General features: G+C 46.5%; 1 protein-coding gene across 4 annotated transcripts; it reads left to right on the top strand.

The window, feature by feature from the left end:
• Positions 1-246: 246 nt before the first annotated feature.
• Positions 247-16423, top strand: MPZL2 (myelin protein zero like 2). Of its 4 annotated transcripts, XM_051836011.2 has the most exons (9): positions 247-496; positions 2677-3128; positions 4937-5143; positions 6850-7072; positions 7977-8143; positions 8423-8633; positions 11417-11564; positions 12536-12611; positions 14821-16423. In XM_051836011.2, the coding sequence occupies exons 4-8, from the start codon at positions 7015-7017 to the stop codon at positions 12597-12599; spliced, it is 648 nt and encodes a 215-aa protein (XP_051691971.1). In that variant the 5' UTR covers positions 247-496; positions 2677-3128; positions 4937-5143; positions 6850-7014; the 3' UTR covers positions 12600-12611; positions 14821-16423. The 4 variants fall into 4 exon arrangements, with proteins under 4 accessions (XP_051691971.1, XP_069935005.1, XP_008247655.1 ...); XM_070078904.1 differs by lacking the exons at positions 247-496; positions 2677-3128; positions 4937-5143 and adding an exon at positions 6336-6373; XM_008249433.4 differs by lacking the exons at positions 247-496; positions 2677-3128; positions 4937-5143 and adding an exon at positions 6661-6792 and having other exon boundaries at positions 6901-7072.
• Positions 16424-17141: the final 718 nt, after the last annotated feature.

Raw genomic sequence — 17141 nt, 5'->3', positions numbered from 1 at the left:
CTTCTTGTGTCAAATCTGATTGAACAGTAGCACATCCGGGAGTATTGCGCCTGCTTCCTCCTGAGAGTTTCTCATGCATTGTTTTAGGTGTGCTTAACAGATGTTTCCTTTGAAGCCCAACAAATCAAGGCCAAAAATTTATGAATAACCACACATTTACGATCCACATGCCAATTATTCCGGTGGACAAAGGCCAATACCATTTTTTACCTTTATGGTAGTGGAATATTTGGAAACCAACCTATTGTGTTCAATCAGGCCACCACTGCAGTTGTTACTGGTGCCGATACCTGTGGTTCAGGCACGTAGGCTCTGCTCCTTCTTTTTTTTTTTTTTTTTTTTAAAGATTTATTTTATTTATTTGAAAGAGTTATAGAGAGAGGTAGAGACAGAGAGAGAGATCTTCCATCCGCTGGTTCACTCTCCAGATGGCTGCAATGGTTGGAGCTGTGCCAATCTGAAGCCAGGAACCAAGAGCTTCCTCCAGGTCTCCCATGTGGGTGCAGGGGCCCAAGGACTTGGGCCATCCTCTACTGCTTTTCCAGACCACAGCAGAGAGCTGGATTAGAAGAGGAGCATCCGGGACTAGAACCAGCACCCATATGGGATGCTGGCACTTCAGGCCAGGGCGTTAACCCACTGTGCCACAGCACCGGCCCCTCCTTCTTGTTTCTGTCATTGAACTTTGCCAAGTGTTTCTGTTGTACCGTAGCTCATCCCAACAGCGACACATGTATCATCTAACCATTTTACAATGAGAATTTCATTATTTGTGCCAAATCTGTAATCACAGAACCTCTTGCTTGTTTTTTCATCAGTGCTGTTGGTTTCAGAGGATAGGTGTTCAGTCTGTTTCTCCTCAGGGTGCCTGTAGCCTGGAATCCAATACTTTGCAGGTGTACCAACAAGTCATAACGAGTGAATAGACTGTTGGAAGAAACAAACCAGAGTGTTGTGTGGATTCCCTACCTCTTCAGGCATTTGTAGAATGCCCTGACTCCCAAGCAAAAGGTCATTGTTAGGTCCTTCTTGAGCGCTTCCTCCACAATACAAGTTATAGCAACGTCCCGATACTCCACACTGTGTCTGGTATTTATAACCAAATGTTAAAGGCTTCCGTCTTATAAGTTGTTTCTGTGAGCTTTGTCTTTAGTATTCTATAATAGTTTCATGCACTAACATGCTTCAGAGATACCAAATGCTGTGCATGACTTTGGAATCATTTATTAGACAGCAAATTTTTGTTAAAGATTTTTATTTATTTATTTGAGAGGCAGAGTGACAGACAGAGAGAGGGAGAGACAGAGAGAAAGGGCTTCCAACTGGTGGTTCACTCCCCAGATGGCTTCAGTGACTGGAGCTGGGTTGATCCGAAGCCAGGAACCAGGAGCCAGGAGCTTCTTCTGGGTCTCCCATGTAGGTGCAGGGGCCCAAGCACTTGGGCCATATTCCACTGCTTTCCCAGGCCATCAGCAGAGAGCTGGATTGGAAGTGGAGTAGCCAGGTCTAGAATTGGCTCCCATATGGGATGCTGGTGCTGCAGGCAGAGGCTTAGCTTACTACATCACAGCGCCAGCCCTTGGCAAATTTTAAAACCTTTTTTTTTTTTTTTAATTTGACAGATAGGGTTAGACAGTGAGAGAGAAAGAGACAGAGAGAAAGGTCTTCCTTCCGTTGGTTCACCCCTCAAATGGCTGCTACGGCCGTTGCACTGCGCCGCACTGCGTCGATCGAAAGCCAGGAGCCGGGTGCTTCTTCTGGATCTCCCATGTGGATGCAGGAGCCCAAGCACTTGGGCCATCCTCCACTGCCTTCCCGGGCCACAGCAGAGAGCTGGACTGGAAGAGGAGCAACCGGGACTAGAACCAGGTGCCCATATGGGATGTCGGCACTGAAGGCGGAGGATTAACCTAGTGAGCCACGGCGCCGACCCAAAACCTTTTTTTTCAATATTCCCTTGCCATTCATTGTTGCTGCAAAAATGTATGATACTTTTCAGCTCCTGGATATTAACTCTTGACTTTGCATTTTTGATGATGGATACACACTCATCATTTGACCAGTAGTTTCTTATGGAGGGTAGATTATGATAATCTGACAACCTAAAAATTCCAAAAATGTTTTAAACTCATCTACACTAGGTACTTCAAGTTGATTCTCACTTTCTGCAGAACAACATAGTTTCTTTAACAACATGACCCCCCTTCTTACCTAACAATGTCAGCCCTGTGTCCTGTCTGCCCTGAGAATGGGTAGGTGCATCTATGGCAGTAACGCCAAAGTCTTCACTCTCGTCAGTACTCGCTTGCTCTGCGCGAGGTCAGATGTCTCGAGAGGACCTGAAACATCTTTCACCCCTTTCATCACCAGCAGCTACATCATTATGCTTTATTTATGTCTAGTGGGATTATTATTATGTCAGCTGCTTCAATATTCTCATTTTTCAGAAAATTCCCTCAATGGTTTCTTGATTTCTTCAAGTGCTCAAATATATCTTCTTGACATTTGCAGCAAGAAAAATAAAGCATGATAATCTAATGATTGATAAAACGTATTAAAGGGTGTTCATTCAATTGTGTATACATTTTCCTATGCGTTTCTAGCATAATACGATTGAACACTATACGTTATGGTCATAGCTGTTTAGATGAAATGCCTCATTGCTACCCTCCATAGGTCTGTTCCACAGGCTCATCTGCTCTGGATGAATGCTAATGGCACCGTCAAGAGTGCAAGAACTGTTTAGGAAAAGTACGAAACACAGACCGCACCTCGCCGCCATGCAAGCAGCAAGATGTCAGAGTTCATCGGGCGGCAGTGGTGCCCCGCACGCCGCTACGCCAGAGTGCGTTGTCCCAATGTCCTTTGCGCAGAACAGCCGTTTTCAGTCATTCCAGTCCAAATTTAGCACATTCCTTGGAAAGAAAATGTTCTAGAAAATACTTTCATGAACGCCTTTCTTATGTTTCATATCAGTTGTACGCACGATCTTGTGTTCAATTGAACATTTCATAAAAATAACATTGTGGTAAGGTTCATGCCATTTCCACAATGCTTGAATCATTCACCTATTACTTTTCTCAAAAGAAGAGAACTCAAAAACCCAGAATTTTTATTTCAAAGCTACTGTAAGTGGTATATTTGTTGCTCAATTTATGTTTTTATAGGTCCAGGGCCCTTTACCTGAGAGTCTTCAGTGTCTCTGGAGCCCTGTGCAAGCCACCTCACTTCCCTGGGAGTAAGGGAAGAGTCTTCCTAGGGCTGGTTAATGCACCAGTGCGGCTCCTTTCTTAATTAGGAGAGGAGCAGGGCCTCCAGGCCTCTCTGAGAGGTGAGTGTGAGCTGTAGTGAGGGAGGGAGGGAGGGAGGAGAGCGTCCCTCCCCCAGTTTTGCTAACCGTCGAGAGCTCAATCTCAGGTTCAGACCCACTATGGGACATTTCCAGGACAGGAAATACGAGGCGAGGAGGACCGAAGGGGACGCACCTGCTATTTGGGGCTTGGAGCCCGGCTTTCTTGAAAAGCTCTGGAAACACAGCGTGTTTCAAGAAAGGGTGCTGTAGACTGGAGTTGGTTAGGGCCAGCAGGGAGTCCCTTGGTGTCCTGAGAGCAGCTGTTGGGTCTGTGTTTTCAGCCCGGCTTCTGGGCAGGCCCCTGAGAAAGCCTGGAGAGTAAGTGGTTGGTGTCCCCAGGCTTCGGTTCTGTTTTCTTTTTTTCTTTGGAAATACCAAAGTAATTCCATTCTAGGGAGGCTGTTCTTGGCACACAGGCACTTAACTGCTTACTTGTTTATGATCAAGGCTATTAAAAGGCTGCAGGTGCAGAGGTGCCCAGGGCAGGGCCTGTGGGGAGGGGTCTGGAGCTCCCTCGTCCTCTCTGGGCGTGCCACTGGGTCACACGTCAGCCACCCTCAACTGTGCATTTGTCAGAATCAAGTTCATGCTCCTCAGATGGTGAGTGAGGGCTCCGGCCATGCGGGCTCAGCCTCTCTCAGGGCCTGCCCCTCGTGCCTGTGCCTGAGGTTGGAGGAATTGCTGCCACTCCCCGTGAATACAATGTTCCCACCCCATTGGCCCCAATGGGAAGGTCTCTGCTTCTCCTCGCTATTTCCAGAATTCCTGTGTATTCAGGTTTTTTATTTTTTAAGATTTATTTATTTGAAAGAGTTACATAGAGAAGGAGAGGCAGAGAGAGAGAGAGAGAGAGATCTGGTATCTGCTGGTTCACTTCCCAGATGGCTGCAACGGGGAGCTGAGCCTATCTGAATCCAGGAGCCAGGAGCTTCTTCCTGGTCTCCCATGCGGGTGCAGGGGCCCAAAGACTTGGACCATCCTCTACTGCTTTCCCAGGCCATAGCAGAGAGCTGGATCAGAAGTGGAGCAGCTGGGACTCGAATGGGCGCCCTTATGGGATGCCGGCACTATAGCCGGCGGCCTTACCCATTACGCCACAGCGCCGGCCCCCTAGTATTTTCTTAGTAGGACATATGGGCAGAAACATCTAAGTACACAAATGCTTTATTTGAGTCACCCTGAAACCCTGAAAGCTAAATTATTTGTTTTCCTTGCTTCACAGCATGCTGGTTTCATCTTAAAAAAAAAAAAAGGCAAAGCAAACATTTTTGCCTCAGATGTTGAGAAAGACAGATTTTATGGATACTGAAACAGGCCAGCTGGCCTTGCGTCTTCTGAGCCCCCTGGCCAGGATCTGGAGAGCCACTAGAGATATTTTAGCAAAGTGTGTAGAGCTGGGGCAGAGGAGGCACTGCAGAACTTCGGGATGTCACACATTTTCGGGACAATGAGGATGTTTCTTGGGGAAGAGGCAGTGGCGCGGAGCACTTTGCTTCTTCCTGACCAACTGCAAGTTTGATCAAAGTCCCGCTCTGGTGGCCCGGGGACAGACACGCCTCTTCTGTAGCGTTTTCTTCGTTACAGGAGTTCCAGCCTCGGCCTCTTTCTTCACCCAGCGGGGGAGCAGGGCGAGGAGGAGCCCCTCCTGCTAACTGGAAGGAATCAGGGCGTTGCTGGGCACTGAGCCAGGGACCTGAACTCTGCGGAGCAGTGGATCCGAGCTGGGCTGGCCGCCAGCTCTCAGAGTGCCTGGCTACCTTTGGAGAGGTTCTCCTGCGGCCACAACGGGAGGTTTGTTCCACTGCTGCTGCCCCGATTCCTCACCTGCTCTCTGCATTGTGCTCCTCAGCTCCCTGTAACTCTACCTCTCACCACATTCTGCACTTGGCTGTGGGCTCCAAAACCCCAGGCTCTCCCTCTCCATCCTCCGGAGCTGCATGAAGTTGAAAGGCAACCGAGAAGATCAAGTTTGCCTTCATCTTTTTTTTTTTTTTTTTTTTTTTTGCTCAGGCTTCTGGGGCTATGTCCTATGTACAAGAAAGGCTGTCTCCCCTCCTCATCACCATTTTAAAGGTCCCCAGCGTTCTGAGTGTAGGTTGTTTGGTGTCACCTTTGACGAAGGTGGCAGGCACTCTGTTTTCAGATGGGCCCATCACAGGGCGTTCTTGCTGGCGCACTGGCCTGCTGGCTCGCAGCTGATCTCCATCGGGGGTGGCCCCTGGGGTTCTCAGTTCTAACAATGAATTTTTGTTCTTGGCCATCTGCTTTTGCTCCAAGCCCAAGTCATCTTTCCCCTGTGCTCCTCCCCCCGACCCTGCCCCTTCGCTTCTGTAACTTTCATTCTCTTTTGGTGCCATCTTCTTCTTTATGTTTTATTTTCCTACTCCGCCTGCTCCCTGCTTCCCCTCCGGGCAGCCCTCTGGGTCCCAGGGCTCAGCGGGAGAGTGCATGAATCATTGCAGAGTGTTTAAAGGCTAATCCAGGGAGAAGGGCAATGCCTTCTCAGTTCAGAACATTGCTGGTCAAGCCACCCTCTTAACAACGGGTGTAGTCTCCACCCGGCTCCCTTAGTCTGCAACAAGGACCCACCCTCTTTCCCAGCTAGGAGGCTGCTTGTCTCCTTGAATTCCCCAGACAGAGGGCCCCCCTGACCAAGGCAGGGGAAATCTGATGCAGGAAAAGCTACTATGAAAATCTCTTCCTTGGGCATCCTCTCCCTAGGTGTCATTGTGTGGGAAGAGCACTTGACTTAAGAGCCAGGAGAGCCCCAGTTTCGCCATTTATCTGCTGCGCCCCTCTGGGGGGCGATCACTCGCCCTCCCTGCGCTCAGATCAAATGGGAACACTTCACTGGGGGTGCTGGGGAAGTGAAGTCCTCAGCCAAAAATCCTGTTGTGACTTGTACTGAGCCGGCAGGTGAATGAGCAGGAAGGGGTGGGGTGGGGGTAGGTGGGAGGGGTGACGTCCTGGTTCTTTAAATCCTGCAGAGGTCAGGATCCTTAAACAATGAGGTTTGATTTGGTCAGTTTATTTTCAGCTGAGTCTCAGGGAAAGCTACCGGTCAGACCGGTGCAGAAATCCCAGAGCTTACGTTGTTGGGCTAAAATGCAGGGGAGCAGTGGAAGGAGCTTGGGACCACAGAGGCTCCTAAGGAATTCTGACAGCAGAGTCAAGCGGCTCCAACCCCGGGCTAAAAGGGCCCCCGGGCAATGCTCTGGGAAGTGCAGGTGGTTTCAACATTCACTTCCCAGACAAGCCTAAAGCCTCCTTTAAGACAGGGTGTGTGTGTGGGCCAAACCTGAAGCAGCCTGGGACATTTCAATCTGGCACCACCTCCTCTGGCTGTTTCCGAGGCCATTCAGAGGCCACAGCCCAGTCAGACGAGCTGAGAAGCTGAGAGAGAGAGGAGCTGCAGGGTTTGGGTGCTCGCGGTGCGGAGGGTGAGAGGGGGGAGGGGAGGAGGGCGCCAGGAGCTTAGGCCCCACCTTTCATTCCAGCCCCGAGCACCGGGCCAGCGGGATGACTCAAGCGAGCTCAAATTCCCATAGGTGAGGAGCTCTCCGGCCGAAAACATTGCCTGCTCCTCCCCGAGCGGCCGCGAGAGTGTCGGCGCCCTCGGTCTGCCCGGGTCTGGTCTCCGGGGCCAGGCCTGGGTTTCCCTCATGTATGGCACGAGCCCCACGCGCGTGTTTCTGCTGCTCCTTGGCTTACAGCTCGCAGGTAAGAGCCGTGGGCTTTGCTCAGCGTTTCTTCCCTCCACCCTAGCCCATTAAGTGAACTCATTGCCTGAGAAGTCGAGAGAGTTTTGTTTGGGAGCTTGGGCCACAGGTGCAGTTCGTCTTAGCTGGGACTTTACTGAAGCCGAAGGCGGTGGGCTGTTTTGGGGGAGCTACTTTGGGAAAAACAGGTTTAGGTGTGTTCCTGCACAGAGGATGGCTTTCTGATCTCAGGTTACACACCATTTTGTGTGTGTGTGTGTGTGTGTGTGTGTGTGGCCATTCTCAGCTTCTCCCTGCTGGCAGGACTCAGCACGACTTTGGCACTTGGATTTCTAGGGGTGGGTCTCCTCTGGGCCTCTTGGGGCACTTGGAAAGTTGATTGTTAAAGAGAGAGGAAGGGACCCGCTGTGGTTTTTTTGGAGCTGCCCCAACGCACACATTCTAAATGTAAATATAGTGGCCAGAGCGCCACGCGGGGCGGCAGGTCCTGGGGTACAGCCGAGCTTCAGCGGTCTGGAGCTGACCAGTCCCGTTTCCGCAGCGTGAAGTCCACATAACAAGGACCCTTTCTGGACACCGACCTGCTGCATGCCGTCTTACCTACTATACAGAACGTGGCTAATCAGGGTTAACGATTTGCGCTTTATTTTTTTTTTTGGGCAGCGTTGGCAGCTTGCTGTACCAGTTTAAGTTGGTACCATGACACTGGGGCTGGGTGGTATTTTTAATCGTGGGGTGGAATGGGAAAGTGAAGGCAGATACAGGCAGGAGGATGCAGACTGAAAAGTTGGCGGGAGTTGCTGGCAGTGCCTCTGGGTGAAGTAAGAATGAGATGTCCTTCCTGGAAGTTTCTTTTCCAAGTGTCAGCTCCATCCCTTTTAACCCTTCCTTTCCCTTCACTGCAGCTCACGGGCCCGCAGCAGCTGTGGAAATTTACACCTCCCGGGTGCTGGAGGCTGTTAACGGGACAGATGCTCGTTTAAAATGCACTTTCTCCAGCTTTGCTCCCGTGGGCGATGCCCTCACGGTGACCTGGAATTTTCGTCCTCAAGATGGAGGGCCGGAGCAGTTTGTGAGTAGATTGTTGTCATTTTCCTGGGACCCTTGTGAAGAAAGTGACAAGCCAGCCGGCTTCGCTTGCCTTTCCTGTGCTTGCCGAAGCAACAGGCACAGGGTTAAGCAGGGAAACAATTGTTGGCGCAGAGAGCTAGAGAGAGAGGCCGGGAAGGGGCAGCAGGAGATCCGCTGGCAGGGCGGTGCCTGCGCTGTTGTGTTCCTTCCGTTCCCACCATCTCAGCCTCCTTGCCGCGGTGCTGGAGAAGCAAGACCCTATGCCATCTCTCCCCGCTAGGTATTCTACTACCATATGGATCCCTTCAAACCCACGAGTGGGCGGTTCAAGGACCGGGTGGCCTGGGACGGGAACCTTGAGCGGTACGATGTCTCCATCCTGCTCTGGAAGCTGCAGTTCGACGACAACGGGACGTACACCTGCCAGGTGAAGAACCCACCCGATGTTGACGGGCTGATAGGGGAGATCCGGCTCAGCGTGGTGCACACTGGTAGGTTACGCAGGGACAGAGGTTCTGGGAAGTGTGAGAGCTGCTAGGGCGGAGAGGGGCAGTGTGCTGTGAAGGCCGAAACGGTAGAGAGAGCGCCCAGTGCTTGGAGCTGGGGACTTCCCAGGGTGACTGAACAGCCTCGGGGTGAAAAGAGAAAGGCTTTGTCCAGTTGCTGTGGAAAGAAACAGAAAGGAAGGAGGATTCCAGGGGCTCTTTTACAAAAATCCATTGAAATCGGGGAAGGCAGAGGAAGCAGTGCCCTGATAAAGGACTCACAATGGGTCTGTTCATTCACTTACTTATTCAAGATACTTACAGAGTACTCGGTCGGAACTGTGGGACAAGTACGATCTCATTTAATGCTCGCACCACCCTAGGAGGCAGGTCCCAGCAGTGGTAGCCAGCGTTCACCGAGTACTTCCCACAGTTTAACCTTCACGCACCGCATCTGTTTATTATGCATCCAGTGCCTCCCATTCCTCCCCGTGATGGAAATGAGGCTCCTAGAGGTCAAGTTGCTCGCCCACAGTCATGTCAGCTGGCCAGTGCCAATGTAAAGGCTTCCCGAAGTGTGAATTGTACTAAGAATTGTCATAACTCCCACACATTGTTTATTCTGGGCAGGTACAGCATGGAACAACTTACCTGAATTATTTTTGTTAAGAACCCAAGGAATAGATATTGTTATCTATTCCTGAGAAAGCTGAGGCTCAAAGAAGTTAGTTACTCCAAATCCTACATCTAGTAAATGGTAGCTGGTATCTTTACCTAGCTCTGAGTGTATGCTCTTAACCAACACACAGTATTTTTCAAAGATTTATTTATTTATGAGGCAGAGTTACAGAGAGGGAGAGAGAGAGAGGGGTCTTCCATCCACTGGTTCACTCCCCAGATGGCTGCAATGGCCAGAGCTGTGCCAATCCGAAGCCAGGAGCTTCCTCTGGGTTTCCCACGTGGGTGCAGGGGCCCAAGGACTTGGGCCATCCTCTTTTGCTTTCCCAGGCCATAGCAGAGAGCTGGATTGGAAGTGGAGCAGCAGGGACTCAAACCAGGCCCACATGGGATGCCAGCACTGCAGGCAGCAGCCTTACGTGCTATGCCACAGCATCCACCCCACCAACATATAGTCTTACTACCTTCAGTGTATAAGCCTGCAAAGTGCTGAGCATTCCTCCTTTAATTCCTATCAACAGTTTATGGTTTTATTTATTTTTAAATTACTTTTCTTTTGAGAATTAAACAGATAGAAGGGGAGAAACAGCAATGTTCCACTGGTTCACTCCTCAAAAGCCTGAAAGAGCCAGGGCTGGAACTGAGTCAGGAACACAACCTGTGTCCCCCACAGGGGTGGTAGAGACCCAGTCACTTGAGCTGTCACTGCTGCCTCCCAGGGTCTGCATTAGCAGGAAGCTGGAGTCAGGCGCGGAGCTGCATAGTGAACCCCGGTGCTCCACTGTGGAATGTGGGCATCTTAACCGCTTGGCCCAATGCCCACCCTGTGGAGTTTACAGCCATCCCTCAAGGCCCTCCCAGCAGAGAGCTGGTGACCTTGGAGCATTGCCAGAAGTATTCATGCCTTCGGATCTCAGTTTCTTCATCCACAAAATGAACGAGCTGAGCAAGAAAGCAAGGGTTCTCCAATATATCAGGGTCACTGCTCTCTGATAATCTAATGAAAGCTGTGGGCCAGTTCCCACAGAGATGGAGACACACACACGTGATACGGATTATGTGGGCTTGTGGGCCTCTCCTCTCCTCCACCCTTCATCAGCTCTAGGCTGGAAACTCCTGGGGCTAGGCATTCTTTAAGGTCCTTTTTGGCTCTGGGCACTTTATTGAGAAATCAAGATAAAGGACAGAGGCCGGCGCCGCGGCTCACTAGGCTACTCCTCCACCTTGCGGCGCCGGCACACCGGGTTCTAGTCCCGGTCGGGGCGCTGGATTCTGTCCCAGTTGCCCCTCTTCCAGGCCAGCTCTGTGCTGTGGCCAGGGAGTGCAGTGGAGGATGGCCCAAGAACTTGGGCCCTGCACCCCATGGGAGACCAGGATAAGTACCTGGCTCCTGCCATCAGATCAGCGCGGTGTGCTGGCCGCAGTGTGCCGGCCGCGGCGGCCATTGGAGGGTGAACCAACGGCAAAGGAAGACCTTTCTCTCTGTCTATCTCTCACTGTCCACTCCGCCTGTCCAAAAAAAAAAAAAAAAAAAACAAGATAAAGGACAGGATCACTGGGCCTCAGAGACTCATTATGTCTTTCATCATTTACCCACTGAACTCTAGTTACTGATCCACCACAGTGCCTGGAACACAGTAGGCCCTTAATACATCTAAATAAATAAATGGCTGACAGAGGCGAGCAGACGAGCAGACGGAGTCGGGGAGAAGTGGGTTGGGCACTAGGCCAGCAAGAACCTTACCCCACCAGGTAGTTGAACCCCTAGTTCTCAGAACTCCAGGGTTCCTTGCAGTTCCCTGGAGGACACATCAAAACACATCACTGAGGCCCCACCCATAGCATTTCTCCTTCTGTAAGTCTGGGGTGGGGCCTGGGAATTTGCATTTCTAAGTTTTTAGTGGCTGTGGCTGCCACTCCTAGGACCACACTTGGGGAAGTAGACTTTCCCGGTGCTCCTGGGCTTCCGAGGTGATGTGGTGTTTTATACATAAAGGTAGGGGGAAGGAAGGCCCTGCTTCAGGAAGAAATGCATTGCTACTACGTCTTTAGATTTCATCACAGTCATCTTAGGAGCCTGACTTGGTCACCGCATGTGTTTCTCTTCAAAGCGCGCTTCTCTGAGATCTACTTCCTGGCGCTCGCCATTGGCTCTGCCTGTGCGCTGATGGTCATCATAGTCATTGGGGTGGTCCTCTTCCAGCATTTCCGGAAAAAGCGATGGGCCGAAGAAGCTCATAAAGTGGTGGAGATACAATCGTAAGCCTGGGGAGTTTTGGGAAAATCTTCTGACACTCTCTTCCCGTGACTCTTGGTGTTTTGCAAGTGGGCAAAAGAATTGTTAAACAGATGTTTTCTCCTTGGGCAAACCTTGTATGAAATAATTCAAGTTCAGAGGAAGGATAAATTAGGGTGTGAGCAGTGACTTTATAAAAGGTTTCTTAATTTTACAGAAGATTTCATCATAGGATTTCTTTACCATGTGAGATTTGATGTTATAAAAATCTGCTTATGTAAAGTAATCCCTTGCTTTTACAGTGAATCACACATTGGTAAGAACTGCTGGGCTAGACAGGTAGCAGGCTTGCTATGAATCAAGGCTTAGGAAAGTGCTGTGTTGACAGTAGGTGCCCAACAATTATTTTAAAATTGAGAAAAATTTACATACCATAAAATGTACCCTTTTAGTATTCTCAAACTTGTGCAATAATTGTCTGTTTCAGAACCTTTTCAACCCTCCCCCCACAAGAAATTCCATATCCTTTAGTCCCTACATCCTATTCTTCCCTCTCACCAGCCCCTGTCTATATGGATTTAACTATTGAACTATTGTAGACATTTAAGAACCATAAAATAGGTGGCCCTTTTTTTTTTTTTTTACATTAAAGATTCAGTCATTTATTTATTTGAAAGGTAGAGTGAGAGAGAGACAGATCTTCCACATCAGCTGGTTCACTCCCCAAATGCTTGCAACAGCCAGGTCTGAGCCAGGAACTCATTGGGTCTCCCATGTGAATGGCTGAAAAGTGCCTAAGTTCAAATACCTGGGGTCGAGAACACCTTCCCTGCAGCTTCCATAGGATTTGCCACCCTTGCTGCTGCTGCTGCTTTTTTTTTTTTTTTTTTTAGTAAGGGAAAGGGTTTATTGGAGAGAGAGAAGAGCAGAGAGAAGAGATACCCTTGCTTCTTTCTTGTTCACCTGAAAATTGGTTTCTGATTCTTTGTTACAGAAAAGAAGAGGAAAGACTCAACCAAGAAAAAAAGGTCTCTGTTTATTTGGAAGATATAGATTAACATTCCTAGATGGTAAGGTTCACAGACCTCATCCTTCTCTGTCTGGTACATCTCTAATGTGAATATCCCAGTTTACCTTAAATGGCTGTTAGGTGTTTCCTCTATGAAACTAGAGGAGTTCAGTTGGGAGATAAAAGTCTTCTAGTAGTCTTGTGGGTGGCTCCCCTTCGAGCGTATTTTGTGCAAAAGATTAAGAAGCTAGACTTGACTGCCATTAAAACAGAATTCTGCAGTTATTTGAGGGCTTGGGATTATATTTACCATCATCATCATTAGCAATAAACTTTGAACATGGATAAATAAATCTCATTTTTTAAAATGAAAAGATTAGACTTGCTTGTTTGGGTTTTTAAAATTATAAGCAGGTCGGCGCTGTGGCTCAATAGGTGAATCCTCCGCCTTGTGGTACCGGCACACCGGGTTCTAGTCCTGGTCGGGGCGCCGGATTCTGTCCCGGTTGCCCCTCTTCCAGGCCAGCTCTGTGCTGTGGCCAGGGAGTGCAGTGGAGGATGGCCCAGGTGCTTGGGCCCTGCACCCCATGGGAGACCAGGAGAAGCACCTGGCCCCTGCCATCAGATCAGTGTGATGAGCTGGCTGCGGTGGCCATTGGATGGTGAACCAACGGCAAAAGGAAGACCTTTCTCTCTCTGTCTCTCTCTCTCTCTCTCTCTCTCTCTCTCTCACTGTCCCCTCTGCCTGTCAAAAATTAAAAAAAAAATAAGCCAGTTTCTGTACTGTTTGGAAATGTTTTCAATGCCTCTCATTTAGTTATTGGGACTATGAATATAGTTCTAGCTATACATAATTTTGTTTTTTTTTTGTTTGTTTCCAGATTTATCAGGCTTAAAAAGTAGCATAATATACTTTTCATATGCTCAGAATTTGTTCCATTCTCTAATGTAGGTCCACACATTTAGTTCCTAGATGTAAATCAAGGTGTGCAAGCTTGAATCTTGTACTCATAATAAAATTCTTGACATTTGTAACATCAGCCTGTAAAGATTCTTTTGGCTCTCCTAAATGGGTGGAAACTTTTATAGACTATTATTAGTTGCAAAGAGAATCAACATTTTAATAGCAAAGCTCCAGTGAAAGACCTCAAGAACTTATAAATAGAATACAAAGAAAATGATTGTCTTGTAAAACCAGGAAACTCAAATTTTGGGGGGGAAGTTTTTGCCAAATGCTGTTGCCTTTTTAAAATCAAGTGGATTCTCTATCAAGCCAAGGTCATAGGAAATACCCAGGAGGTTCATTTTAGATTAAATGGAAGAGATGAACACAATCAAGTGTAACATGAAATCCTTGACTAGAAAATGCTAGTTTGAACAAACTGGTTGAAAAAGTAGTTGGAGGGGTAATTGAGAAAGTCTTAAATATGAAAATTATGACTGTAGATAACATTAGGGAATTAGTATTGGTTTTTATTAGGTATGATAATGATAATGTAGTTAATTAGAAAAAAAAGTCCCTATTTTAAAAATGTATGCTAGAATATTTAGGGAAAAATGTCAGTAATTTGCTTTAAACTTCAGCAATTAAAAAAAAGTAAGATTAACAAATGCTTTAAAATTAGGTAAATTCCATACTCTGTCTTCTCAACTTTTCTGTACCTTTGATTTTTGTTTGTAATGGGGTTGGGAATGATATAGAATGCATGAGTGTGGGCCAGCATCCAAGCATCCATTCAGGGCACTTAGAAGCTAAGAATTAAGGATGCTGATTCCGAGAACTATTAATAAGGAACAAGAAACTTAAAAAAAAAAATTAAACTAGGGAGTGGTTGCTGCTGTGGCCCAGGTGACACTCATATCCCATAGCCAAGTGCAGGTCCAAGTCTCAGCTATTTTGCTTCCCATCCAAGTTGATCCACCTTCCTGCTATGGAACCTAGGAAGGCAGCAGGTGATGGCCCAAGTACTTGGGAATTGCCATCCATGCAGGTGACTCAGATGGGATTCTGGCTCCTGATCTCTGCTTGGCCCAGTCCTGGCTGTTGCAGGTATCTAGGGAGTAAGCCAGCAAATGGAAGACTGATTTCTCTGTGTCACTCTGCCCTTCAAATAAACCTTAAAAAAAGAGAAAACATACTAGGGAGAGAATAATATTAAAAATATTTTCCTTCAGAATGGAGAAGACATTTAATAATGTATATGTAATGCATAATGCTAGCGACTCATTGCATCTTCCTAAATAAATTATCTGCTTAAATTTTGTTTTAGGTTTTAGGAAGCTGAAGATTTCCAAGAACAAGAACCCTGATAGCTCTTGAAGTTAATGGAAACTTGACTTTGGCTTTTCCCTTGTGACCTGAATTCCAACCAGTTCTTCAGCAAAGACCCGCCTAGATAAGCAACATCCCTCTGGAGCCTGCATAGGGCTCTTCTTGAGCAAACACTGCTAGATTCAGACAGTCTCACTGTGAAGGTTTGACTTGACTTCAGAGTACACATACTGCTCATATCTCATTAGCTCTTGTAAACTGAGAAGCCCCATTTTTGCTCCAAAATACTCCTTAAGGATTATAACATATGTACCCAATGATTAACAGTAAACCCAAAACACAAACTGTCAAACAACATTTGGATTTTTATGGCTCACGGGATACAACCTTTTTATGGAATTTCAGTATCTCAGGTGACAGGTTTGTTTTGTTTTGTTTTGTTTTTGTCAATCCAAGGCTTACAATATCAGAAAGTCTAATTACACAGTAAGTACGAAGCATTACATAATTGATAACAGACTGGCAAAAGCCACCTCAGGATGAATCACTCGTCACCTTTTATTTGTATTGTAAAGAATAATCAACAGCATAGGTCTTTCATGCACAGTGACTGTTTGCCTTACTAGGTTTCCCACCCCAATTTAATGATCTCTAATAGCAGATCAAAGTCTGTGATCACTGGCAAACTGGAATCATTAGGGAGTTTAATAGGAGGATTCTGAAATATTATATTATAACTTTAAAAACAGGGCTGGAGAAAACAAAAACTACTCTAAATGATGATTTTGTATTTTACATAGCTCTGAGAACTGGAAAAGATTATTTATTCTCTTTCTTTATATCAAAACTACTTTAACTGAAGGAAACTGATTTTCTTCTTTGTCCCCTTCGATTGGTAGATAAACCAGTCTTTGTAAGTGGACTATTGAAAGGAGAGTGTCATTTAGAAAGTGTCTAGTTTCTCAGTGTCTTTCCAAACTTAAGCTACAGAAGCATTCATTCAGAGGATAGAAAACATCTAAAATTGTAGGTGCATGAGCCACTTGACAGGTTGGTATTTTCAGTTTTCATTGACTGGGCTGCAGATGTTATTTTTTTTTTAACAAACTGAAATTTTTAAATAGGATATCTGTATTTCAATATGCTGAGCCTTGATATGTCTTCCAATAATGTTTTAAAAAAATCGATATAATTTACATTTTCTGAAACTTGTTACAGACCTGTCTCATTCTGCTTTTTATACTGTCCAAAAAACTAAAGTTTCAATGCCCTGTTTTGGAACTAAAAGTTAGATTTGAAGTCTGTGCTACTTTCAATTCATATTTTATGTTTTTCTTCATAATTCAACCTTTGAAAACATAACTGGATATTTCTTCCAGCAGATGGCTGGATGATGTTCTGTAAGCGTAAAGAAGCAAAAACTCATGGAGAGTCTTTCCAGCAAAAGGTGTAGCTCATGTCTTGTTTAAACAACTCAGTGGGTAGTGTGGCCCTGTTGTTTACTGTCTTCCTAAAGAGTACTTTTGTATTGTAATTTATTTTTTATTATACCTTAAACACTGTGTAAATAAACCTTTAGTAATAAAGAATTATTAATTACATAATTTGCTTATATACAAATCTTTAAAAATGTATATAGCAGATAACAAAAGACAGAAGGGTATACATTTTGGCTTCATTAGAAGTTTTCTTAGTAGAGACAACCTGGAAGTTAACAAGGGATATAATTTGTTTCTACTGAAAAAATGAAAGTATACAGATTTCCACAGAATTGTCACATTGCTATGGACAGCTTGGAATTATGTGTAACATAACTTAATTCGGGGAGTCTTTTGAAGTAACATTCTATTTATTCTTGCATTACTCTATAGAGAAAACTACCAGTTTTTAAGTCTAGTGAAGGCATGGGAGTTGGAAGTTGACTAGTTATTAAATCTTCCCAAAAGCTGAGGCAGACTTTTGTTCTCCACCTGCATTGATTGAACGGGAAATTCCAGGGAACAAGATGACTCATGGCTGAGCCAGAGGGCTGTGCCACCTCCACCTCATGTCACCCCAACCCCTGTGTAACTTGGTGGTTTTTCCAACCAAGAGCTGCACTAGTCCCAGTTCCCAGTTTTCTCTAACATATGCCATAATAATTTGATCACAATTGTCACTGTCAATGGAAATTTAATAAACATCTAGTTCTAGATGCTGTAATAGAGACATTAAAAAAGGACAGGGACCAGAGAGACTGGAGGCACACTCTGGCGACATGTTATCTTTTGACTGATCCGGTATGATCACCTTGGTTTTGTTACCGGAGAAGTTGCAGGG

This window comes from Oryctolagus cuniculus, chromosome 1, assembly GCF_964237555.1.
Source record: "Oryctolagus cuniculus chromosome 1, mOryCun1.1, whole genome shotgun sequence".
Lineage (NCBI taxonomy): Eukaryota > Metazoa > Chordata > Mammalia > Lagomorpha > Leporidae > Oryctolagus > Oryctolagus cuniculus.
Note: the sequence above shows the minus strand (reverse complement) of the source record. Positions and strands in the feature narration are given on the sequence as shown.